Below are 23,242 nucleotides of genomic sequence, written 5' to 3'. Positions count from 1 at the left end.
TTCAACCCATAGACAAAATAATAATTATTAAAATATTTATATAATTAAATTATTTTACATGATTATATTATATTATTCATTAAATGATATTAAATAATATTCATATTATATGTCTATGACTCTATGGACCAACCTCATTTATTAGACAACTGCTATGCTAACAACAACAAACTAACCTACTGAAATTTTTGAATCTTTTGATGATATTCTAGATTTTTTTTGTACAACTTTTAAGCAATAAAATCTAATACAAAATGTTTTTCCATGTAAGTTATTCTAACTTTAGTTTGAAAATCAAATAATAACATCAATTTATTCAAGATATCACTGGAACATGAAATTCTTTTGCATCCCCAATATTTTGGACCTCAGTTACTGGAAATGGTCAAAACAAGACTCTACACAGAAGTAGAAGGTACATGTACGGGAAAGTAAGTTGTTGATTTTTGTGAAAGAATGCTTTTTTACAAGTATTGTTTCAGATATGGTTTCGTTATAGCAGTAACAACAATTGATAGTATTGGAGCAGGTCTCATTTTACCAGGAAAAGGTTTTGTTGTTTATCCTGTAAAATATAAAGCCATTGTCTTCAGGCCATTTAAGGGGGAAGTTTTAGATGCCGTTGTTCGACAAGTCAACAAAGTAAGTCAAATCATTAAAAAATCTCAAGAAATAAGCAATTAAATATTAATTTTCATAGGTTGGAATGTTTGCTGAAATTGGACCCTTATCATGTTTTATATCCCATCATGTAAGTTGTTTTCGCTATGACATATAAAAAATGTTAATAAATTAATGTTAATTTATACATTATTTTATTTTATTCCAGTCCATACCTGCTGAAATGGAGTTCTGTCCTAATATGAATCCACCATGTTATAAAACCAAAGATGAAGATATTGTCATTGCAGCAGAAGGTGAAATTAGATTGAAAATTGTGGGAACAAGGGTGGATGCATCTGGTATTGTAAGTGTTATAATTTGAATATTGCTATTCATAATGAAATTAATGCAATATACCAAATTCTCATTTAATAACATTAGTTTAAAAGTTTTTTATTGATCAAAATTTTATATTATTTTTTCAAAGACTTGTATACTTCTTAGCATGGAGAGTTTTTTAAGTATATGATTTTAATTCATAGAAATCAATTTTAGAACTAAATGATTTGGAAAGGATGATATTGCATTGATAAGGACAGAATTAATACATTATACTCATTTATATATTTTTTATTTCAGTTTGCGATAGGAACTCTCATGGACGATTATTTGGGTCTAGTAACTAACTAGTTTCATTAGTTTCAAACTGTTTTAATGTAATTAAGAAGAATATATATTTTTTAATCTAAAATATTTGTTTCATTGTTACCATCTTAATTCAGAATAATCACATTATACAAGCTATTTTCGAGTGTCAAAACTTAAGTACTTGCATTGAAATATGAGTTTCGCTCTTTCTTTAAAAATTACTTCAAAAACTGCATCCCTGGACTACTCTTAAACATGATTTTTCCTTTTCTTTAGAAAATTTAAATTTGGCTTAAAAGTATAGGTAGTTTTTTTATATGAAATATATCATTTTTTGCGTGATTTCATCTCGTATATTCATTAAAAATGTTGAAGCCTTATTCATATATTCATTGTTAAAAGTTGGTTGTTTCTTTTGATGAATTGTCTGTAAGGTTTTAAAAAGCATTAAGATAGGTAATTCTCTCGAAAAAAGTTTTTTATTGAGTTTGGATCCTCTACAAAAAGACTTTTTTTCATTTAATTCTTGAGAATTTGATGAAAAATCGAATACAGAAAAATATGGCATAGGTCTTACAGCTTTTCGTTTAGAAATAATTTATTGCCCGAAGCTGAATTAGCTGGCTAGTTTATAACAAAAAATGATAATTCAAATCAAGAAGATATCATCTTCATCTGGAGCCGAATCAGGTGAATCACATTCTTCTATGATTTATTACCTAACCAAACATTCTTCAAAGTTAATATAAGTATTAATTTCCTGTGATTTTTTTCAAATTGATATAAGGTATCATAATATTTCAATAATAAGGAATAAATTTTCAATTACAGTCCAATTAGTGGAATGGGCGATAGAGATTGGCGCCCTTTTGTTTATGGAGGACTCGCAAGCTGCGTTGCAGAATTTGGTATAGGTCCAAAAAATCATGCAATCATTCTTAATATAGCTTATCTCACTTTTAGGAACATTTCCAATTGATCTTACGAAAACAAGGCTACAAATTCAAGGACAAGTTCTCGACAAGAAACATGCTGTTCTTAAATACACAGGAATGGTAGATTGTATAGTTAAGGTTGCAAAACAAGAAGGTTTTAAAGCTTTGTACAATGGGTATGTGACTTGAAGTCTTGAATGAAATAAGTCAAGCTTTCAGTCAATAATTACTAAAATGCATAAAAAAAGTAGTCCTGTGAATTAAATACTTATTATTTTAATAACCTAATGATAATGATTTAATTGATCATATTATTACATGGTTTAATTCCTTCTAGAATTTGGCCAGCAGTTCTTCGACAGTCCACTTATGGAACAATAAAATTTGGGACTTACTACACTTTAAAAGACGTAATTTTAAAATATAATGAAGATTATGAACCATTTATGGTTAGTTTATTCTGTGCTGTGATAGCTGGAGCAGTATCTAGTGCAATAGCTAATCCTACTGATGTCCTGAAAGTTCGAATGCAAGTACAAGGAATATCTAGAAATCTGAATCTAGTCAAATGTTTCAGGGAAGTTTATACTCAAGAAGGAATCTCAGGATTGTGGAGAGTAAATATTTGTAAAATTCAATAATATTGAAATTTTCCAAACGCTCTGTTTTTAGGGTGTTACACCAACTGCTCAAAGAGCTGCTGTGATAGCTGCAGTAGAACTGCCAGTATATGACTATTGTAAGAGTAGGCTTCTCAATGTTTTTGGTGATAATGTGGCAAATCACTTTTTGTGAGTATAAGATGCTCTTCTCTTACATTGAATTCATCTTTAACTTTGTTATAAGGAAACATATAAGACCAAACTTCTGCTCTATAAAATAGTGAAACAATTTTTCAAAATTGAAACACTTCTTTTTAGGTCCAGTCTAGTTGCCAGTTTAGGAAGTGCAGTAGCTTCTACACCCATAGATGTAGTCAGGGTAAATGATTTCTTTGAAATTTTTTTGCACAAATACTTAGTCTATTAATTTTCAGACACGTCTAATGAACCAAAGGAAATTCAAAGAAAATTTGAAAACAGATACTTATTTGTACCGTGGTACAGCAGATTGTTTTTATCACACCTTCAAGTACGAAGGTTTCTGGGCTCTTTACAAAGGTTTTATTCCTACATGGTTTCGAATGGGACCATGGAACATAATTTTCTTCATAACCTATGAACAGTTGAAACATTTTTATTGAAATATCCAGTTTTATTGCATTTTTTGTATAGAAAAATTTAATATATTTATTTAAATACAGATGACTCACTACACTTTGAAACTATCCAATCACACAATACTGATTTCATTCTTGGTAAAATGTAATTGCATATTTAGGATAAATCCTAAGAAAATTAACCTTGTATTTCCACTAGTCTATTTTGGTGAAATGAGATATGAAATTAAAATTAATTTTTTCTAACTACACCTTGGAATACTAATTACTCAACCATTCTGAAGTCACCAAATAACAGTAGAAAAGCACTCTAGTTTCATATTACATATTATCATAAATGGTAGATATTTGTGTTTACATAGGATCTTAATGGTATAAGAGTAAAACTGAGTTATTGTATATCGAAATAACAATTTTTATAAGAGGGGGGCTTACAGCTACTTAACTTGCTTTCTATCCTTTAATAAATTACAGGGATAGTTGACAACTGTATATTATTTACCAACACAACGTACCTATATTGATCAATAAATAAAGTTTATAATTTGCACTTGCTTATTCAACTTCCATGTGTTGTTGATTTTGTGCAGTATGATAAACTGAAAACGATTTACCTCTATGACAAAACATGTAAAAAGATGGTATGTTCTTGAATGTTCCCCAAGACTTGTTATCTAATTCTGCGGATGCCTTGATTTCTTTGAAATTACCAGATATTTGGAGAACACCATAAACAATTACATATAAACTGAATATAGCCTGTAAACTAATCTGAAAAGGAGAGTTTAAACGTAAATTGAAAAATCAAAACAAATAAATACTTACATCTAGAGGTAGTGCTAGAAAATCCAATTCATTCAACCTCAAATAAGATCGATCTGAAAAAGTTATAACGTGAACATTCATTGAAAAAATATAAGAAAAGTTACTCACGTTGAGCTGCTGAATAAGCAGAATGAAACAACGAAAGGAAGCCAGCAATAATTACCATTCTATAAACAATTTCTAGCGTCATGTTAGCTTGAAGATAAACAAGTTTATGAAGGATATAAGACAACGAACCAAATGCTCGTTTAGTAAATAGTTACAATTATATCTTAGACCTAGATAACAATCTGATAGGTCTTTTATTATATAATATTATTATATTAATGTAGTAAAGTCATTATTTCTTTACAGATAGTAGTATTAAGGTTAAATATAATGACATTTTCCAGTGTCAATTAAATTACCTACTCCTAATGTAGTGTAGTTCTAGTGACCTAACACCATAGAACACTACAGAATTTGTCCAAAGTGTGGGAAAAAAGTGAATAAAGGATGAAGATGAATAGAATGAATTAATTCTTCATAAAATTATTATTTTATCAGTTATAAAAGGATAAATAATTTCTGGCAATACAACTTTAGTTCTATAGATTGGATAGTTAATTGAATTATTCATTCCTTTTTCAATTTCACTAGGTGAGGGGACAACAAATAAACAATAAGATCTCCGTTACGATTCTCGGAATAAATTTATCTAAAATGAAAGTTTATTGAGCAACATTTTTAGTTACACTTAAGTTTGAATTTTCGTATTGAAAACATATACTCTAATCAAAACATCTGACGATTATACTGGTAAAATAGATTGAAATATCTAAGTCTGACCACATTTGACGATTTATAATTCTGGATGCATCTTTTTCATATGTCTGGTGAGTCTGAGTTGTCTAACAAAAAATCTTCCACAAATTTTACAATCAAATAGCCTACTCGCTCTATGTACTTTCTGGTGTCTAGATAAATCAGTAAACCTTGACGTTTTGTAACTACATAATTCACATGAAAATTTTCGTATTTTAAAATGGTCATTCTCATGCTTTTTGAGTGAACTATTCTGTCCAAATGTTTTTCCACAATCTTTAAAAGTGCATTTAAATGGGTGTTCATTAGAATGCACCCTTAAATGTATATTGAAATCTGACAGAAATCTTGTTGTATAGGAACAATCGGGACAAGTATGAACAGTCCCATTATGACTTCTCAAGTGCTGATGAAAGTGGAATTTAGTCTTATATTTTTTTGGGCAAAGTTGGCATTCATATTTTTTTGTGGTAGAGTGAGTTTCCATATGCTCTTCAAAACTATTTTCCCCACTACAAATCCACATTTTACAAATTGGGCACTTATAATTGTACTGTGGATCTGTCTTATGGTGTTCATTCAGTGCTGCACTACATATGTAACTTGTTTTACATTTCCTACAGCGGTACCTAAAAAATTGAAATATTAGAGTATCATCTAAATGAAATAATAATAGTATATTCTAAAACAAGTTGCAGAATGGGCTCCTTTTCCAACACGAATGCGAAATTCGAAAACGAGCAACGAAGAAGCGAGTTTTTGAACGCAAGAGTGTTGGAATTGCCTTCTGCAACGAGTATTAGACGATATTTTCTCTATTTCAGTCAAGTTTTGTGAAATATTGTCGAAATTCACTGAAAAATTCAGATTATATATCATAGTGACTTTCGTACTGTATCTTGGCAGTTGGTGTGACTGTTACGAAAATTGACAGATTATGGAATTTGAATATGAATCGTATGTTTCGAATTTTAAAAAAAAATTACAATACGCATTGAATTCGTGAATTATGTCTGACGAAATCGATTAAACACCACCAGAATTAAGAGAATTTGCGAATAACCTTCCGAAACATTTCACCATATCCAAATTATATTATATTATATATATCGACGTTTATTGAAATTTGATAGGATTGGAAGTCAGTATAGGCAACCACAAAACGAAAAATATATCTGAAAACGATGCTGTGATTAGTTCATTACAGCACTGTTTTTAGAACTGTAATGAATTCATTACTATACTGAAATAGAGAAAATTTTACTTCTATATATTCTATTCTTATATTGCAGAACCTTAGTAAATTTTATCGCTTGAAGCAATTGATAATACAAGAGGATTTGATAAATTTGTTAAATAGCCTGGCTGAAGAATGAAATCAAAATATATACTTCAAGGGCTCATAGCCTTTTTGACAACAATATTCAAAGAAAAATCTTGGGATGAATTATTTTGGTTTAATAACTAAAACTAAACTATTTATGACATACCTTCTTCTTAAATGCTCAAGAGAATGTATCATCATTTCATTACTATTTGCGAAGCACTTTTTGCATAATAAACATTTGATATCTCCATCAATTTCTTCTTCAAAGTCCTCAATATGATTTTTTTCCAAATGAATTTGCAATTCTGCTACATTTGAAAACCTTATATTACAGTTCTGGCAACTTGATTCTTCTTTATTCTGGTGTTCGGAATTGATATGCTCATTTAATTCTTCTTGTGTAATACTCAGGAGACCACAATGGGTGCAAAATAATCTTTGCGGTACCAATCCTGCTGTTGCCTCCGCTACATGATCTATGTAATGTAAAACCCGTAGATCATCATTACTAAATTTTCTATCACAAAAAAAACATTGCTTGATACAGGTCGGTTCATCTTCTTGGTCTCTCATCTGCTTCTGCGATTTATACTTTACCAATTTAACATTCACGTCATCATTACTATTGGAATCCTGATGTTCCTAAAGCAATAATAAAACAAATAAATTATATATAGAATATATTGGCTACAAAATATTACTAATAGCTAAAGCCAAGACAATTCTGAATATTGAAGTTATTTACTCAAGCAGACCCATAATAACCACTGTCGTGGTTGAAGAAGAAGGAGAAGTTATTTACCTTGTTCTTTTCCAAATTTATATCTAGATAGATAGATCTGATGGAATCAGTTTCTGATGAATTTTCAGAAGGTACTTCATATTTTTGAGTAGATGTTCTAGGTTTTTTTACCAATAACTCTACCCTATCACCCTTTGAAGCCAAATTCAAATTTGCATCTTCTTTATTTTCATCTTTGCTCTCTACACATTTTTCAACATCGGCAAGCTGTTCAATAGTGTTCACATAGTCATGCTCAAATGCTATTATATTCGACAGACTATTTTCATTGTTGTGTGATTTGTAGGATTCATTATAACTTTTAGATGATAGTTTAACTTCACCTTCATCCTCTGAAGTATTAGTAACATCTTCAGAATAAATTAATCGTAGTAATTCTTCATTGCTTTCAATCTTTTCTACAAACAAGAAATATTCTTCTAGGCATTTTATACAGTGACAACATATTCCATTTGGTAAATACTCTGCATAATCAACCTAAAATTTTTTTCTGTTAAAAAGATAACAGTAGATTAAAGCACTATATGTAAACTATAGAAAGAATAATAAATACCTTTAGTGATAACTTCTTGAAAACCTCTGCAATTGTTAGTCTTCCTGCGTTTGGCCATTCAATTGGTGAATAATTGTTGACATTTATAAGATCATTAGATACCTGCAGACAAATTCTACATATAGAATTTTTATCGTTAGGTATTAAGATTTTCGTAGTCTCATTTCTCATCATTTTCAAAATGAATTTGAACTTAGTACATTACAATTACTATTTAGTTTTATCCTTTTTATACGATTTGTTGTGGAAATACTGCAAATGGAACAATTGTTTATTTACACAGATAACAGAGTAGCACAGATAACAGAGTAGTTTATTTATTACAGAAAAACCACAGATAATCAGTAAAATCCATAGAGTAATAGACATATGCATTGAACTAATCATATTAGTTGATTATTTTATGGACATATTTTTTTGAAAGAACATTTATTTATACACAGACTACTACCACAGACTAACTAGTAATCTGTGCTACTAGTCTTTGATTTATACCTACTCTATGCCTCAATCCACACTGACAAATAAATAAATAATCATTTGTATATCTAGATTTGGATTAATCTCACACAATATTAAATGAATCATAATTGAATACCCCTTAATAGTTTTATAAATTCTGTTATCGATTTGCCAAATTAGATCTCGATTATTCAAAGAGACACCATTATGATTCACAATTTCCGTATTTTGTGTTTATCAACTAATCGTAACCAAATAAATATAAATAATTGGAGAAGTGAGTTGAATTGAAATTTGAATATAATATCGAGTATAATTGGAATCATTCAAGGGCTCCACCTCATATCGACTTCGAAGAATACAAATCTGTCATCATATGACAAAGTTCTTAATGGAAATGCTTTTACTAAATGTAGTTTTATGTATGCACCAAAACCAAACAATTATTCATTGATGCCGGTTCAAAAATATTTATCTACTACTAATGTTATGATGGAGAAATCAGAAATAAAGTTATCCAAAAAAGATCAACTTAAGAAAGCAATCAAAGAATATGGTTCAACGGTTATAGTATTTCATGTGACAATATCTTTGGCTTCTCTTGGATTTTTCTACGTTTTAGTTTCTAGGTAACTATGAAATACAATAATTATTCATCAAGTAATATCTTTATTTTCAGTGGTATTGATATGCAACAAGTGATGAATTATTTTGGGGTAAATTATAAATTTGTTGAAAACGCAGGAACATTTGTTACAGCATATGCAATTCATAAACTGTTTGCTCCTGTGAGAATAAGTATCACATTAGGTGCAACTCCTTTTATTGTTAGATATTTGAGGAATAAAGGTATTTTACGTAAAGTTTAGACATTTTAAAAGTGATAAGTTTGGTTTCATTTTGGATGGGTATTTTTATCATATTATGGAAGTTTTTGTTATATTGAAACATCAATTATTATCAGTTCTGGAAGTGGTTATATTACTTGATAATTTCAAGTGAAAATATGAATGCACATGTTTTACCTTGTATATGTATAAATAAAGAATTTTATTTTTTTATAGCCAAGTTTTCAATATGAAATTTTATTCCTGATATTCAAAAAACATGTTTTGATTTAATCTATTAATTTGTTTTTAATAATAAATAATTAATGGTTACCGGTTGATGATCATGTAATCATTGAGTTGTTTTGAATCTTTATTTGATATATTCCAACATACATCACCAATCTTGGTGTTCAAACAAAAAATCAATTAAACTACACATTGACTTTTCCTCATAGTTGAATAATATATATATACATATCAATTTAATTGAAGCATTATTCTAGTGTATAAAATATTTTATTTTAAAGCTGAGAAAATGAATATGAATTTAATAATGAGAAAATACAGTTGAGAATTATATTTCCTTAAAATTCACGATCAACCAAAATTATGGGCGCCAAAAGACTCCAACCATAAAGTGCTATACATAACCAACTTGAAGTCACTTTTACCCACATTGAGGCTGAATTGGCATTCAATGTCTTCAGAGACGAGTTTGGACTGAAAAAGGATAGTATATAATATTTTACATTAATTATTTGTTTTTGGAAGGTTTATAGATTTGAATTTATCTATTATAAGTTAACCATTTTGTATAGAGATATTGATGCTCTGCCCTTACCTGTACCAATTGGTCAAAGTCATCATCACATACAGGGTGGCCAATGCAAACATCACATGGAAGAAGCTCCAAGAATAAGCCGTTCCTTCTTCCTCATTATCCCACACTTTTGCATTTCCTTTCTCTTCGTCGTTATGGTCAGTATTACCTATGATAGGGTTATAGCCTTCAATTACAGAAAAAAAAAGGAAGAAATAAAAAATAAAATAAAGAAAAATAGCAATAAATAAAAGAATTATGTCCCAAAAGCATTCAGATGATTTTCTGTGGATAAAACTGATGGTAGAATGGCGAATTAATAATTAAAGTATAAAGAAATTAAATTTTTAGAACTAATGGGATGAACGAAAAGATAAGACGCTATAAATAAATGAGAATATGTATATGATCAAAACTCACTGTTGAAGGTGGAATCTGCAAACAAACAAAAAATGACATTTTCAGGAAGCTGTGATAATGTTTGCATATTCAAATAATTTTCTTGTGAGTTACATATATTCTATTTTTTTATGGAATAATCAACTCCGGGACATAATGTTGAACCCCTATCAAAACAAAAAAGTTCTCCTGAATTAAAGACGATATCAAGATTTTAAGAAGCCTTTGAGTGTTTTATATTATATAAGCTCTTAAAAGGTTAATTTATTAATGTGATGTAGTTAGTAAAGAATAGAAAGAAGAAATAGTCAACAAAATGACTCACCACTGTCTCCAGTATCTTTCACCAAAATATTATCTGTACCAGTAATCTTAGAAGAGCTACTTGCAGTTCTTAAGGAGGAATATAACACACAGCATGTCCATATGACCAAGCCAATTATACTTTGACTGTCGAAAGATCCACCTGTTTTCTCTCCACCTTGTATCATGTTCATTAAGCCTGGATTACACTCTTTATCTGAAGAAAATTCAATTTATGTAAATAACTTTATTGTTATGTAAAAAAAGATGAATTTCAAAGTTTAAACCTGAATGATGTCGACTGATGAATGCATTTATGTCATGAAAATAGATTATTATAATCTATTGTTGTATTTAACTATCAGCTAAGTGTTATTACTATCAAAGTCTCGCACTGTGAGATATGTGAATAGTTTTTTGGAAAATTTCTCATGAGACATTATAATTATTTTGATTAGATATTTTTACCTGGAGAGTTAGATATAGCGGACCAAGTCAAAAAGATTACATATGAAGATACAACAGCTGATTGTAGAAGTCCAGATCGGGGTAGCTTTTCTTGAACATCAGGCAGAATCGAAATTATACTCACAATAACGCATAGGATGAGGTTGAATGAAATGAAAAATTTGTTCAGTCCACAATCACCTGACTGAAAAAAATTTAGATTTACATATTTTGTATTTAACTTTCTATAAATTATTTTGAAAAGTTACCTTTGAGAAGAAAACGAATAGCATAATAACTCCAACAATGACCAAGCCATACATTGCAAATGTAGCCCCAACAAGAGCTGCATACCATCCTTTACTCTCATTTTCCTCATATTTTTCAACCCAAGATTCAGCCCATGTGTGAGCAAAATCAACGATCAAAATGAGCTGTATTAAAACAAAAATAAAACCTCCTATCATACCGAAATACATCCAAAGTGACCCGAAGAAATAACCCTGAGGTATGAAAAATGCACCAATTGCTATCCCTCCAACTATGAGAAATTTCAATCCCCAGAACCTGTAAAGCAGAACAATCATATAAACTACTGACATTATGAAATAAACCTATCGTAACCATAAATTCAACTCAATAAATTTATGTATCTCCTTTAGTTTTTAAATTGCAATTTTTGTACTTCTAGCAATTACATAAAGTATTACTAACCCGTTTTGAATCCCAGCTCTTGGATCTCTTGAGCTCTTCACCCCAATCATAATCAGTGCCATAAATAAGAAGAATACAACAAGAGCAAAGCTCATTCGGTAAACAGCCAAATATCCTACAAATGTATCCTGGCAATTGAAGGTAACTTTATTTGTTACAGTATCCAAAAAAGACTTCTTCGCAGTATCTTTACAGAAAGGTATCTGAAAAATTAATGTTTATTATGGCAAGAAAGATCAAATAATACCAAACGAACCTTTTCCAATACATCTTGCAGGCCTGGAGATAACATGATCATGGATACAACAAGGCCAACAAGCAGCATGAAGGCATACATTAACCTCGCAGAAGTAGAATTTCGACATGATGGGCATGCAGCACAACACATCGAACAAGCTGCACTGCCACAGCAAGCAGCACACTGAAAGTTGTGAATAGTTTAATATTGGAAATTTTAACACCTTTTGGTCTATAGAATTGATTTTTTAAAATACCTGTGTTGCTGAACAAAGAGCTAGAGCAGCTCCCATTTTAGTAAGTTAAAACGTTGATGCAAAATAAAAACAAATATTCCGGATTTTCAATATGGACACTAACTGCAAGAAAAACTATAAGTTTAACACCTCATTAGAAATGAGCATTACACAAGGAAAACATTGATATGAACGATCAACAATTACAAATAATGCGAAGTTATACCAAAGATGAAAGATTTCACAATTGATTTACTAATAATGACAATAAGTGACAGTTAGCCATCCATCAAATTTCAAAGATAAACATAAGGCTGGGTTCACAACCATAACAAGTCCTACTTCGGACGCCAAAGAGGTTAGAAATTTTGACATCTTTATATTATTTACTTGGTGAAAATGTTTATTGAAAATAACCTCATCTTCCTTAATGCTCTTGAATTGGAAGGACAAAATTAATCTTTGAATCAAATCTTTATCTACTGGAATAAAATAATTACGTAGCCGGTTCAATTAAATTAATATAGTGAAAAAGGTGGACTGAAGTTTAAATATGGAAGGAAAAGGTATTGTAATTTTGTACAATCTATTTTTATAAAACAATTTTATCTTACAGCAAAGATTTGAAAATCGTATTTACTGAAATTTGTAGCATTTATCTAGACCCTATCATATTTTTGTCAGTGAATAAATACAGTAGTCGTTTGCAATTTTTAGGCGGTACAAGCTGAATTGGTACTTAATTATTGATGATGTAATTTTTTATTTTTGCTGTTCCCCCATAAACAAGATTTTTTTTTGCATTCTGAACGAATTCAGGACAGAGAAAATGAAAATTTATAGAAGTCCTATAATCATTTTATACTGTCATAAATATTTCTCATTTTTGTCAGAGAAAATTGTAAAATAAATGGAAATGATAACGTGAATCTTGAATTATTATTGAAATTTTTTTGTCAGTCAACTATATCCTAGGTAAAATTATTATATTCTCTTAATATAAAAAACCCTGAATTAAAATAGGTAGATGAATGCATCAGAGCTTTATTACGTTTGCATCGCGTTCTTTAATTTATATTAATATCTATAAAATGGTTTTAATTCTTAACTAAATAATTCTACGATTTATTGTTGATCGCAATAAGATTTTTTCGAATTATTGGATATTGATATGGAGTTCGTATTTCCAATTATGAATCTTCAAATATTTCATTATTATATGTTTTTTCATCTTCGTCTCGAATTTGAGGCGTTATATTCGAAATTGAGCGTTGGCGTGAGCATTTAGATTGATCAATAATTGTAGTTAAAAATATAACATGTTATCTAGATGATTTCATTGTTATTATCTACCGAATAGTAGCTTTAATTCTGCTGTTTCTAAATAAGTTATTTGGCGATAGGAACTTAGAAGGTTGAAGTGAAAATTCAATAACCAATATATAACTATATTCTGTTTTTTGTATGTTTCAATGTTCATAATTATTCGAAGCGCAATAACAAATCATGGTGATCTATTTGGAACAATTCTGTATGTTTGACCTTCAATATAAAGGTAGGGACAACGCAAATTGTTGAAACGTTTAAAAAGAGAAATGATCCACCTTTATGAAGTGGAAAATGTTTATTTTTAAGTTTATGTTCGGAGTAAAGTTCAAAAAAGTTAGACGAGATATTCGATTAAAAGATCAGAAAGTTTACAGATTGTGCCAATAAAGTAAGTTTGTTGAAGAACCCCAGTAGATGGTTTCAGCTTTAGGGCATAAATAAATCAAAAACCGGGCGCGCTCAAGCCAGTAGTATAAATCTATAATACCTTATAAAAATAATTGAACATTCTAGAGACGGGTATTTCATATAGGCAATACAATAAATGACTTTTTTTACCAATGAGGAAAAAATCTATATTTCTCTGAATACTTGAGAAAATAGCTTTTTCAGAAAAGTACCGGAAATGGGTCAATGAAACAAAAAAATCAATAAATGGGGGAAGCACTGACATGGAGTCTGAATCTTTTGAGCGCTCGTTATTCAATCGACAATTGCACCCTTGAAGAACACATAACCTTATATAGGTATTAGGCTAATTGAAAAGTCCCCGGTCTGGTGCACAGATGGTGGTGCTAGTATTAAATCTATATGATTTTTAGTTAGTACCAAACTTCAAAGGATACATGTTAAAATTTGACAGCAGTCCGACCATTAGTTTGTGATATATTGCGTTGTGAGTGTAGCTACTTTTGTTATTTGAAAAAAATGGAAAAAAAGAATTTCGTGTGCTGATAAAATATTGCTTTTTGAAGAGAAAAAATACAGTTGAAGTAAAATCTTGGCTTGATGAAGAGTTTCCGGAGTTTGCACCAGGAAAACCAATCATCATTGATTGGTATGCTAAGTTTAAACGTGGTGAAATGAACATCGAAGACGGCGAATGCAGTGGACGCCCAAAAGAGGCTGTCACCGATGAAAAAAACAAAAAAGTTCACAAAATAATTTTGAATGACCGTAAAGTGAAGTTGATTGAGATAGCAGACATTGTGAAGATATCATCTGAACGTGTTCATCATATCATTTACGAATATATGTACATGAGAAAGCTGTGTGCAAAATGGGTGCCGCGCGAGCTCACAATCGATCAAAAGCAACAACGTGTTAATGATTCTAAGCAGTGTTTGAAGCTGTTTAAGTGCAATAAAACGGAATTGTTGAGTCGATATGTGACAATGGATAAAACATTGCTCCATCATTTCACTCCGGAGTCCAATCGACAGTCAGCTAAATGGACTGCACACGATGACCGAATCCAATGCGAGGAAAAACACAACAGTCAGCTGGCAAGGTTATGGCATCAGTATTCTGGGATGCGCAAGGTATAATATTCATTGATTACCTTCAAAAGGGCCAGACCATCAACAGCAATAATTGGATCTTTTAAAGGATGAACTCGTTAAAAACGTCCCCATTTGAAGAAAAAAAGGCTGTTTCATCTAGACAATGCGCCATGTCACAAATCAATGACAAAATTGCATGAATTGGGCTTGGAATTGCTTCTGCATCCACCGTATTCGCCAGATCTGACCCCCAGCGACTTTTTCTTGTTCACAGACCTCAAATGCTCGCTGGAAAGAAATTTACCGCCAATATAGAAGTATTCGCCAAAACTGAGGCCTACTTTGAAGCGAAAGACAGATCGTATCACTAAAATGGAATCTAAAAGTATGAAGATCGCTATAATCGCTCTATCGCCCTCGAAGGCATTATGTTGAATAATAAAATCGAATTTTGCCAAAAAAAATGTGTTGTACTATGTTAGACCGGGAACTTTTCAATTGGCCTGTTAAATATCGCAAAACACTTGAAATGAACTGACTAAATGAAGCACTGAGAACAAAATAAAGAACAAATTGCACAAACTTCGCGGGAGTATAGAGGAGTGTTGTGCCAACTTAACGACAAAAATAAATTCGACAATCCCTTTTAAGCGCTTAATATCCTGACAGTATATAATTCGTCTTTTATTACATCTCCGTAATATTTGAATTTTGTGGAGAGGACTTTTCTCAATATTAAAATATTTTTCGCATGGAAATGTGTTTAATGCTTTAATTGTTGTGTTTATCCAGACTTCCCAGGGTTCTATAAGTGCTATCTCAAACTCATGTCATTTTTGAATTCATATCTTTCCTTAAGCATTCACCAAATATTGTTTTGAATTTAATCTCAATTTTTTCAATAGGAAAATGTAAAGCAAAATTGATTCTCTACAGACTAGATACATCTGGTGAGTCGTTTTGTTAGAAAATACCAATTTTCTAATTTGCAGTTGAATGCATACTAAAGATTTTTGTTGTGTTGTATATGAGGTGTGTCAGTCTGTATTAAATAAAGCTGATTAGAGAAATAATAATTACATTATACACACCTGGAAGAAAATTATGGAGTATCAAATTTTATAGAGATAGAACTAAAGGTACAAACTGATGAATTTTCATCTATTCAATTAGATATTTGATAATAAATTTTGTTCTTGTGAAATTGTAAAATCTTGAGTTTGCAGAATTTTCTTCCAGAGTTTTATGAGAGAAGCTCAAATGAGGATATTAAATTTTGGAAATGATTCATTTACTCAAAATTATTTTATTACCATATACATAATTCTACTTTTCCAAAGGTGAAAATTCATTTTCCTGAATCGTATCACTTAATGAGCTACTCAGCTTTAACACAATTGAGTAGAGCGTGCACAAGTTCAGATTTTGTTCAAAAATTTTGCAGAAAGCGATATCAATTGAGCAGTTGTTCCATTTGTGAAGTTGAAATCTTAGAACTACAAATGGATCAAAAAATTTACTCCTGAACTGCATGAATCAAAATTTGTCATCAAGTTTCGCAAACATTTAGAGGACCATCTTTTGTGTCTCATTCTGTATATTTCTGGAATTATCTGTTTATATTTGTCTTTATTGCAGAGTCAACACAAGACTTATTGAATGCAGAAGCTAATAAATCTCCCAAAAATGGTAAAACAACCGAAGAAAAAATAATTGAAAATGGAATTGACAATAAAAGACAAGGTGAAAATGAAGACATAGAACAAATAAAGTTTGCTGCTCCTGAAATTTGGCCAGAAAAAAATCTGAAACCGAAGAAGAAGAAATTTAGGCTAGGTTCCATTATAAATATGCAAGTTTTCTGTTCTTCCATTAGTAAAGTAAGTACATAATTTATTAGTTGTTGGTCATATACAAAATTAGATAAACTGGTATAATCATCACAAAAAAAGTAGGGTTTCAAGATACACCCTGAATCTTGAAAACAAAGCGTTTGCTGGCCCATGTTAATAGGACTTATTTTTCTTGAAATTACCCGAGGAATATCTCTTTTTTTTTGTGCCTCCAATTTAGGAACACCCTGTATATCCCTTTTTAGTTGAATTAAATTATGACTGGTGACATCACAATCGATACACATAAAAGAATTGAGTTGATTTGGTCCTAACTTAATGGAAACTCATTATCAATAAAATAAAATAGTTTCCATAAATATTTAGAAATTAATTCGTTTTATTTCATTCCAAAAAAAAAAAAAATCTTTGGATGAAGTTATTGACTTATTTTTGCATTGCATTGAAAAAAATTTGATGTATGCTTGTAGAATCTTAATCCAAGCAACTTCCTGAACTTAACATTGATTTAATCCAACTTATAACTTGTATCTTAACCCAGGTGTGCCTTGTACTCTTAGGATATCTTATATCTTGTGTGAGCGGGGCCTTAATACTTCTTCCCTTGACTGTGGCTACTTTAATATGGTATGAAACTAAAACAAAAAAGAAAACAAACAAGATTAAAGCCAAAACTAAGGCTATCTCGAGTACCAAAGAACAGCTTCTTGAAAAAATGCAGGAACTTCCTTCATGGGTATGAGATTAAAATTTCTATTAATCATTACAACTAATTTATTACCTTTATTAGGTTTTATTTCCTGATAGAGAAAGAGCAGAATGGGTCAATGATGTAAGAATTTAGCATTCCTAGAAAGATTTCATGTATAAATAATGTTTATCTGACTTCAGATTGTACTCCAGTTATGGCCTAATATAAACTGTTTTTTGATTAAATTTGTCAGAAGCAAGCTCGAAAGCAAAATAAGAAAAAAGTATGACACTTTTAAATTCGAAGAAATATGTTTTGGTAGTATGGTAAGTTTTAAAACTGACGAAAATGAACGAATATTCAAATTTATTTATATTCAAGCCACCAAAAATTGATGGTGTCAAAGTATACAGTCGAAGCACTACTAGGGATTCAATATTGATTGATTTTGATATATTGTGAGTAAATTCTAAAGAAAAACATGGTATAAAGAGAATTTACTATTTCTCATCATATTAATTTTTTTTTAATTTAATTTTTAGTTATGATGGAGACTGTGATATAAACTTCTCGATATCTGGCCACCAAGTAGGTAGGTTGAAAAATTTTCAACTTAGTGTTGATGTCAGGGTGGTTTTGAAACCGCTAATGTTGAAATCTCCAATTGTTGGTGGAGTTCAAGTATTTTTTCTGAACACTCCCGAGATCGATTTTGAATTGGATGGACTTAGTGGTATTCCCGGACTAAGGTGAGCAAGTTTTGAAGCGATTAGCTATGTTACAACTTGAATCATTTCAGTCATGTTCTGAGAAAACAGATTGAAGAAAAACTTAAAAAGAAGATTGTTTTTCCTAATAAAATTACGAAAAGATTCACAAAGAATGTTGAAGCGACTGAATTGAAATCTTTAGAACCAGAGGTGAGGCAAGTAGGAGTTTGGATGATTTTAAAATTTAGTTTCTATATTTTTAAGGGGGTATTACGGATACATATAGCAGAGGCTAAGGATTTGGAAAGAAGAGATGTTACTGGCAAGTCGGATCCCTATGCTGTTATTACTGTGGGGGCTCAGGAGTATAAAACACAAGTGATAAATAGGTCTTTGAATCCAAAATGGGACGAGTGGTGCGAAGTTAGTAAAACAAAGTTATTTATTGTTTTAAAAGAAAGCTAATTTTAAAAACAAACAACAATAGCCGAGTGCTAAATAAAGTTTATTATTAAATTTTATACAAATGTTTTAGAAAAACTATAATACTTTATTTATTAATGAATAGTATGCTCTGCATTTAGCTATTTCATTATTCGTTCTGAAATCCAAATATAATTTTCAAACATCCATAGTCCCGAAAATACACTATGACATAAAAAATTCAATACCCCAAAGGTGTTGAAATTTTTTAATTAAACTTGGCAGAAATGTTCAACTAGTTGAAAGATTTAAATCTCATTCAAAATAATCTTCTTGCCATTGAAATTTTAAGTTTCAATTGTTATTATGATCAAAATTATATGGTGTATTTTTTGAAAGATTGATTCGATCACAGTATTGTTTTTGGTTGAAATTATTTTGTTTTTGTGTTCTTCTTTTCGTTCTGAGGCTTCAATTATACCTAGAGTGCGACAACGTGAAAATTATTGACAAATGAGTGAATTCGACGGAGGTTGCATTATTGGATAACTTGAAGGTGTTGCTTTTTATGTCACAGAGTATATAAGGATAGGACATATCAAAATTTTCTAGAAAACTCCGAATTTCTTCTATTATGAAATTTTGAGTATTGTAGTTGAATTCTTTCTTCTAATTGCAGTTTGTTATATTGGATCCAACAGCTCAGCAAGTGAGATTTAAACTTTTCGATCAGGATGATCTTAACGAGGATGACTTTTTGGGCAGGTAAAAATGGAATCCTGTAAAATAAAATTATTACAGGGGTGTTTACTTCTTTTAGTGGTGTTGTTGATATCAAGAGCGTTTATGATGGAACCATCGACCATTGGATTGTTTTAGATGGTGTAAAACATGGTAAAATTCATTTGAGGTTCACTTGGATGTCTCTCACTTCAGATTATTCTTCCTTGGATAAGGCAAGAATTTACTTTTTATTCATTTTGAACATAGTTTTACATCTTAAATATGTTTATTGAGGTATACAAAAAGAGAAGATATGAATACAAATCTCAGTTTTAATAAATTTTTCTAGATTATTTCAAGAAAATTGTAAAATTAATATTATTCTTTCAATATTAATGTTTTCAGGCATTACATGAAGTCAAGTTGTTGAAAGTGGCTGTTTCTTCTGCTCTATTAACAGTTTACATTGATTCTATAAGAAATCTCTCTGTAAGTACAATTATTTTTCAGTAAAATATCAACATTTATGTACAATGTGTTTGAATTGAAAACTTTTGATTTTTAAATGAAAAAATTCTATTTCCAGAAAATCAAATCTTTCAAAAAACCAGATCCGTACCTCCTCATGCAGATTGGGACTGATCTCCCTCAGAAAAGCAAAGTAAAGAAACATACTACTGATCCGATTTTTGAGCAAGGATTCTCCTTCTTGGTTAAGAATCCAGATAGTGATATCTTTTACATAAGCATCATGGATAAACACAGCAGTTTGAAGATTGATTTCTTTGAATATGAAATAAAAAAATTGGTTCAAGAGAATGAACTTGAGTTCAGTATGAAAGAATTTCCCCTCAAGAGTGGAGGACATGATTGTGTTATAATAATATCGATGCAGTTGAGGGTAAATTGGAGTTAATATAATTTAGCCGCAGTTATGTTACGTTCTTTCATTCAAGGTACTCACCAATGAAACATTTTCTAATGATGACGATTCTAGTGAATCAGTTTCTGACTATGATTTGTCAAGGAATGAATCTGTGAAGTCGCATGTCTCAGGTGAGTATGTATTTTTTTTATTATTATCAATTTTAACTGAAACTATATTCTCAGCCGATCGTCCTGCTGTACCAGAAACACCTATAGAAATGGAGCCACCTATATTTCCTAATGAAGTGCCACTTACTAGCTCCTCTCCTCTGAAAAGTCCAAGATTGAAGAGGTTCAATCTTTTAAATACTAAATCATTGTAAGTACAACCACAAATTTTTATTGAATGCCTGGATATCCAAAAATGCAGATGGGCAGTATTTTTTCTCATTCAAGGAAAAGTATTGCTGGATGATGGAGTGTTGTTGGCAGAAATTTCTTTGTTTGCAGAACACAATCGAAAAACTTGTTTTTTGTTTCAGGAGTACCGAATCTCATCATTCGCATCATAGTGCTAACGGAGATTTGGGTCGTATACATGTTGGATTACATTACAGTGATCGCAGACAAAAATTGATGGTTAATATAATCAGTATTGCGTGAGTTGAAATTCTTTCTTTTTGATTCATTGAAATTTTGATGTTTTTAATTTTATTAGCATAATTTCATTTCGAAACTGTGTGAAGTGAACTATTTCACTTAATTCATTGCTCTTTTATTTTTAAGGAATTTGCCAGTGAAAGATCCCAAGGACATTCCAGATCCCTATGTGAAACTGAAACTTTACTCCGTTTCTAGCACATTGAGGCATAAAACAAAGGTTTATTTTATTTGAGTTTTCTTTTTAGTATACTTTTTGCTTACTATAGTTTTAAATTACAGACTGTTATGGATGATCCGAATGCGGAATTCAAGGAAACATTCGAATACCTTCTATCTCCATCAGAATTAGCAGAACAAACATTATTATTGACTGTGAAAACAAAGAAAAAATTATTTTCTAATAATATGCTGGGTCAGGTAACAGAAATTTTATACTCCAGTTTACTAAAATATTTTTTTTTTTAAATGATTGATTTTATTCTTAAGTAATATAATATTACCTCTTATGGTTATAAAACTAATTTTGCATGGAATTTGAATTATTTTACTACTCAAAGAATCTACATTTTAATGATTATATTTGTATTATTTCAGGTGCTTATTAGTTTGAAGGATTTGGACTTGAACGAACATCTTAATAAGTGGTATGACATAGGACAAGAAATGTATCCAGAATAGATTGAGTTTTAATCCAGTACATAAAGAAACTTAAAATTTCCAGATTTTTTCCAAATACCATAATTGTACAATTTGAATACTCAAATGTGAATTTTAATAACTTGGGAAAATAGTAAATAATTGGTATATTTTGGTTATATACAGCTTTTTAATGCTATTATGAGAGGCTTTGATATAATGACAGACTTAAATAAGGTATAAACTGATGTTTTGAACTCATTCTGAAATTTTGTCAATTACTAATTACTAGATTATTTCAGTATTAGGAAATTATTCTTTCAATGATAGTAATGATAAAGAATTGATATTTTTGTATATATTCTTATACATCTGCAGATTCTATCTACTATTTAGTTCTAATATGGTATGCAAATCTGTTCTCAAAAATACAGCATAACAAATCAAAACTGATGAAAAACCTAAATGATTTTTCATATGTTTGCAATTCTAAAATGCAAGTTTGAGAAATAAATCCTTCCTAGTAGTCCTAACTAGTTGTAATTGTTGAAAAATTATTTTTTCTGTTGTTTACCGTCCATGAGGTGCAAGTACATACATCTTTTATTTTTTTATTGCTATTGATTTTTTTAGAGTTTACTTTTTATAGAACATAATATATTTTATAATATGTCTAATATCTGAGTATAAATCTTGGATTAATGTATCTTATATAGGAATTTCACTTATGAAAGATGTTGATGAAAATAAATGTTTAAACAATATACTGTTTATTATTCGAAAATAATTTTCTTAGCAACAAAATACATCTATTTTGAGTGAGGGATCGTTCTGTTCATTAATTTATGTCTGCAAAATAGCAGATTACGTCAACACAATATTAGATTATTTGAGTTTGATTCATTTTTAATTTTCCAAGATTTCAATTTTTTATTCATGGATCGCTCAGAGAATTTCTACGAGCTAGCAACTGATTTTTTTAACAAATTTTGTACAATTACTTCTATAAATTGAGAAAAGATATCTGGATGTCGACAGATCGATTTTTTTAATTAAAATTTTGGATTCTACACATAACAAAACATAAACTGTTGAAAAGGATTAAAATTTTTTGCCTGGGTGGTTTTAAAATATCATTATGGGAAATAATGAAGAAAAATAATGAAAATGAATCGTCTGAGGTTGACAATTTTAAATTTCTCATAAAAAAAAATATCCTCCCCGGCGGGGAATCGAACCCCGGTCTCCCGCGTGACAGGCGGGGATACTGACCACTATACTACCGAGGATATTGATAATATTAGCGCTTTTCAGATATTCTATTCGCGAAATATCATAACTATCCATAATAATTGGTTCTCAATGCAAAACTATAATTGTATTGTAAGTCTAAAATCCTCCTAGAACTTATCACGGTAGTAAAACAAGTTCAATCGAAAATTAAAACATTTTGGGAAAAATTTTATTGCTCCCTTTCCTTTAGAACAAGAACGCAAAATATTGCAAAGTTTATTAATTGATACAAAATCTTAGAAAAGTAGCGTATTATAAAAATTATCACATATCCATTAACATTATACCTACATTTTTCAATTTCATATTACAAAGCATTAAAGATATTTAAATTTTTTTTTTTAAATTGACTTTTAGGGTTTAAATTAATCTTTATAGAATTCAAAAT

The 23,242-nt window shown here is 30.1% G+C and overlaps 7 protein-coding genes across 11 annotated transcripts; 4 read left to right on the top strand and 3 right to left on the bottom strand.

Moving 5' to 3' along the window:
- Positions 1-109: 109 nt before the first annotated feature.
- On the top strand, positions 110-1,354 carry LOC123679287 (DNA-directed RNA polymerase II subunit RPB7). Its single transcript, XM_045616795.1, has 6 exons — positions 110-266; positions 322-431; positions 483-642; positions 701-751; positions 830-967; positions 1,243-1,354. The coding sequence occupies exons 1-6, from the start codon at positions 255-257 to the stop codon at positions 1,291-1,293; spliced, it is 522 nt and encodes a 173-aa protein (XP_045472751.1). The 5' UTR covers positions 110-254; the 3' UTR covers positions 1,294-1,354.
- Positions 1,355-1,950: 596 nt separating this feature from the next.
- Positions 1,951-3,488, top strand: LOC123679276 (mitochondrial uncoupling protein Bmcp). The gene is made up of 6 exons (XM_045616781.1): positions 1,951-2,159; positions 2,215-2,362; positions 2,524-2,803; positions 2,859-2,977; positions 3,107-3,167; positions 3,223-3,488. Exons 1-6 carry the CDS (start codon positions 2,096-2,098, stop codon positions 3,427-3,429), a joined length of 879 nt encoding a protein of 292 aa, XP_045472737.1. The 5' UTR covers positions 1,951-2,095; the 3' UTR covers positions 3,430-3,488.
- Positions 3,407-4,611, bottom strand: LOC123679293 (ER membrane protein complex subunit 5). The gene is made up of 3 exons (XM_045616801.1): positions 4,339-4,611; positions 4,231-4,283; positions 3,407-4,176 (listed from the first exon to the last, which is right to left on the bottom strand). The coding sequence occupies exons 1-3, from the start codon at positions 4,418-4,420 to the stop codon at positions 3,961-3,963; spliced, it is 351 nt and encodes a 116-aa protein (XP_045472757.1). The 5' UTR covers positions 4,421-4,611; the 3' UTR covers positions 3,407-3,960.
- Positions 4,612-4,909: 298 nt separating this feature from the next.
- LOC123679255 (zinc finger protein 20-like) lies at positions 4,910-8,027 on the bottom strand. Its single transcript, XM_045616747.1, has 4 exons — positions 7,717-8,027; positions 7,164-7,640; positions 6,525-7,003; positions 4,910-5,663 (listed from the first exon to the last, which is right to left on the bottom strand). Exons 1-4 carry the CDS (start codon positions 7,888-7,890, stop codon positions 5,072-5,074), a joined length of 1,722 nt encoding a protein of 573 aa, XP_045472703.1. The 5' UTR covers positions 7,891-8,027; the 3' UTR covers positions 4,910-5,071.
- A 186-nt stretch (positions 8,028-8,213) lies between these two features.
- Positions 8,214-9,241, top strand: LOC123679286 (protein FAM210B, mitochondrial-like). Its single transcript, XM_045616794.1, has 3 exons — positions 8,214-8,455; positions 8,510-8,807; positions 8,858-9,241. The coding sequence occupies exons 1-3, from the start codon at positions 8,386-8,388 to the stop codon at positions 9,045-9,047; spliced, it is 558 nt and encodes a 185-aa protein (XP_045472750.1). The 5' UTR covers positions 8,214-8,385; the 3' UTR covers positions 9,048-9,241.
- A 127-nt stretch (positions 9,242-9,368) lies between these two features.
- LOC123679263 (probable serine incorporator) lies at positions 9,369-12,538 on the bottom strand. Of its 3 annotated transcripts, XM_045616757.1 has the most exons (9): positions 12,186-12,443; positions 11,948-12,112; positions 11,692-11,894; positions 11,247-11,544; positions 10,999-11,182; positions 10,553-10,747; positions 10,249-10,263; positions 9,850-9,997; positions 9,369-9,728 (listed from the first exon to the last, which is right to left on the bottom strand). In XM_045616757.1, exons 1-9 carry the CDS (start codon positions 12,219-12,221, stop codon positions 9,593-9,595), a joined length of 1,380 nt encoding a protein of 459 aa, XP_045472713.1. In that variant the 5' UTR covers positions 12,222-12,443; the 3' UTR covers positions 9,369-9,592. The 3 variants fall into 3 exon arrangements, with proteins under 3 accessions (XP_045472713.1, XP_045472714.1, XP_045472712.1); XM_045616758.1 differs by lacking the exon at positions 10,249-10,263 and having other exon boundaries at positions 12,186-12,538; XM_045616756.1 differs by lacking the exon at positions 10,249-10,263 and having other exon boundaries at positions 9,850-10,015; positions 12,186-12,442.
- Positions 12,508-22,325, top strand: LOC123679248 (extended synaptotagmin-2-like). 3 transcript variants are annotated; one of them, XM_045616738.1, is made up of 20 exons: positions 12,578-12,730; positions 15,901-15,945; positions 16,634-16,875; positions 17,390-17,584; positions 17,639-17,680; positions 17,740-17,865; positions 17,921-17,997; positions 18,082-18,288; positions 18,339-18,459; positions 18,514-18,672; positions 19,352-19,437; positions 19,493-19,628; positions 19,801-19,884; positions 19,982-20,296; positions 20,352-20,451; positions 20,506-20,641; positions 20,805-20,921; positions 21,049-21,142; positions 21,205-21,342; positions 21,520-22,325. In XM_045616738.1, the coding sequence occupies exons 1-20, from the start codon at positions 12,718-12,720 to the stop codon at positions 21,601-21,603; spliced, it is 2,517 nt and encodes an 838-aa protein (XP_045472694.1). In that variant the 5' UTR covers positions 12,578-12,717; the 3' UTR covers positions 21,604-22,325. The 3 variants fall into 3 exon arrangements, with proteins under 3 accessions (XP_045472695.1, XP_045472694.1, XP_045472696.1); XM_045616739.1 differs by lacking the exon at positions 15,901-15,945 and having other exon boundaries at positions 12,508-12,730; XM_045616740.1 differs by lacking the exons at positions 12,578-12,730; positions 15,901-15,945 and adding an exon at positions 13,744-13,881.
- The last annotated feature ends 917 nt before the right edge of the window (positions 22,326-23,242 follow it).

The sequence above is a fragment of the Harmonia axyridis genome, chromosome 4, assembly GCF_914767665.1.
Source record: "Harmonia axyridis chromosome 4, icHarAxyr1.1, whole genome shotgun sequence".
In the NCBI taxonomy this organism is placed as follows: domain Eukaryota; kingdom Metazoa; phylum Arthropoda; class Insecta; order Coleoptera; family Coccinellidae; genus Harmonia; species Harmonia axyridis.
The sequence above is the reverse complement of the archived record's forward strand: the minus strand, read 5'-3'. Positions and strand labels throughout refer to the sequence as shown.

What these genes read in the sequence shown, in the direction of transcription:
- LOC123679255 (XM_045616747.1), bottom strand. Translation starts at nt 7,890, where the DNA reads ATGATGAGAAATGAGACTACGAAAATCTTAATACCTAACGATAAAAAT. An exon ending in TAAATTTGGAAAAGAACAAG is followed by an intron (nt 7,004 to 7,163) that starts GTAAATAACTTC and finishes TTATTGCTTTAG; the next exon opens with GAACATCAGGATTCCAATAG. An exon ending in CTTGAGCATTTAAGAAGAAG is followed by an intron (nt 5,664 to 6,524) that starts GTATGTCATAAA and finishes TCAATTTTTTAG; the next exon opens with GTACCGCTGTAGGAAATGTA.
- LOC123679276 (XM_045616781.1), top strand. Translation starts at nt 2,096, where the DNA reads ATGGGCGATAGAGATTGGCGCCCTTTTGTTTATGGAGGACTCGCAAGC. An exon ending in TTTAAAGCTTTGTACAATGG is followed by an intron (nt 2,363 to 2,523) that starts GTATGTGACTTG and finishes AATTCCTTCTAG; the next exon opens with AATTTGGCCAGCAGTTCTTC. An exon ending in AATGTGGCAAATCACTTTTT is followed by an intron (nt 2,978 to 3,106) that starts GTGAGTATAAGA and finishes ACTTCTTTTTAG; the next exon opens with GTCCAGTCTAGTTGCCAGTT.
- LOC123679248 (XM_045616738.1), top strand. An exon ending in AATGGGACGAGTGGTGCGAA is followed by an intron (nt 18,673 to 19,351) that starts GTTAGTAAAACA and finishes TTCTAATTGCAG; the next exon opens with TTTGTTATATTGGATCCAAC. An exon ending in TGTGAAGTCGCATGTCTCAG is followed by an intron (nt 20,452 to 20,505) that starts GTGAGTATGTAT and finishes CTATATTCTCAG; the next exon opens with CCGATCGTCCTGCTGTACCA.
- LOC123679286 (XM_045616794.1), top strand. Translation starts at nt 8,386, where the DNA reads ATGATTCACAATTTCCGTATTTTGTGTTTATCAACTAATCGTAACCAA. An exon ending in AAATATAAATAATTGGAGAA is followed by an intron (nt 8,456 to 8,509) that starts GTGAGTTGAATT and finishes GAATCATTCAAG; the next exon opens with GGCTCCACCTCATATCGACT. An exon ending in TTCTACGTTTTAGTTTCTAG is followed by an intron (nt 8,808 to 8,857) that starts GTAACTATGAAA and finishes CTTTATTTTCAG; the next exon opens with TGGTATTGATATGCAACAAG.
- LOC123679287 (XM_045616795.1), top strand. An exon ending in GAAGGTACATGTACGGGAAA is followed by an intron (nt 432 to 482) that starts GTAAGTTGTTGA and finishes GTATTGTTTCAG; the next exon opens with ATATGGTTTCGTTATAGCAG. An exon ending in TTGTTCGACAAGTCAACAAA is followed by an intron (nt 643 to 700) that starts GTAAGTCAAATC and finishes TAATTTTCATAG; the next exon opens with GTTGGAATGTTTGCTGAAAT.
- LOC123679263 (XM_045616756.1), bottom strand. Translation starts at nt 12,221, where the DNA reads ATGGGAGCTGCTCTAGCTCTTTGTTCAGCAACACAG. An exon ending in CTCTTTGTTCAGCAACACAG is followed by an intron (nt 12,113 to 12,185) that starts GTATTTTAAAAA and finishes CACAACTTTCAG; the next exon opens with TGTGCTGCTTGCTGTGGCAG. An exon ending in TATTCGTTTTCTTCTCAAAG is followed by an intron (nt 11,183 to 11,246) that starts GTAACTTTTCAA and finishes AATTTTTTTCAG; the next exon opens with TCAGGTGATTGTGGACTGAA.
- LOC123679293 (XM_045616801.1), bottom strand. Translation starts at nt 4,420, where the DNA reads ATGACGCTAGAAATTGTTTATAGAATGGTAATTATTGCTGGCTTCCTT. An exon ending in TGCTTATTCAGCAGCTCAAC is followed by an intron (nt 4,284 to 4,338) that starts GTGAGTAACTTT and finishes TAACTTTTTCAG; the next exon opens with ATCGATCTTATTTGAGGTTG. An exon ending in TTCTAGCACTACCTCTAGAT is followed by an intron (nt 4,177 to 4,230) that starts GTAAGTATTTAT and finishes TCTCCTTTTCAG; the next exon opens with ATTAGTTTACAGGCTATATT.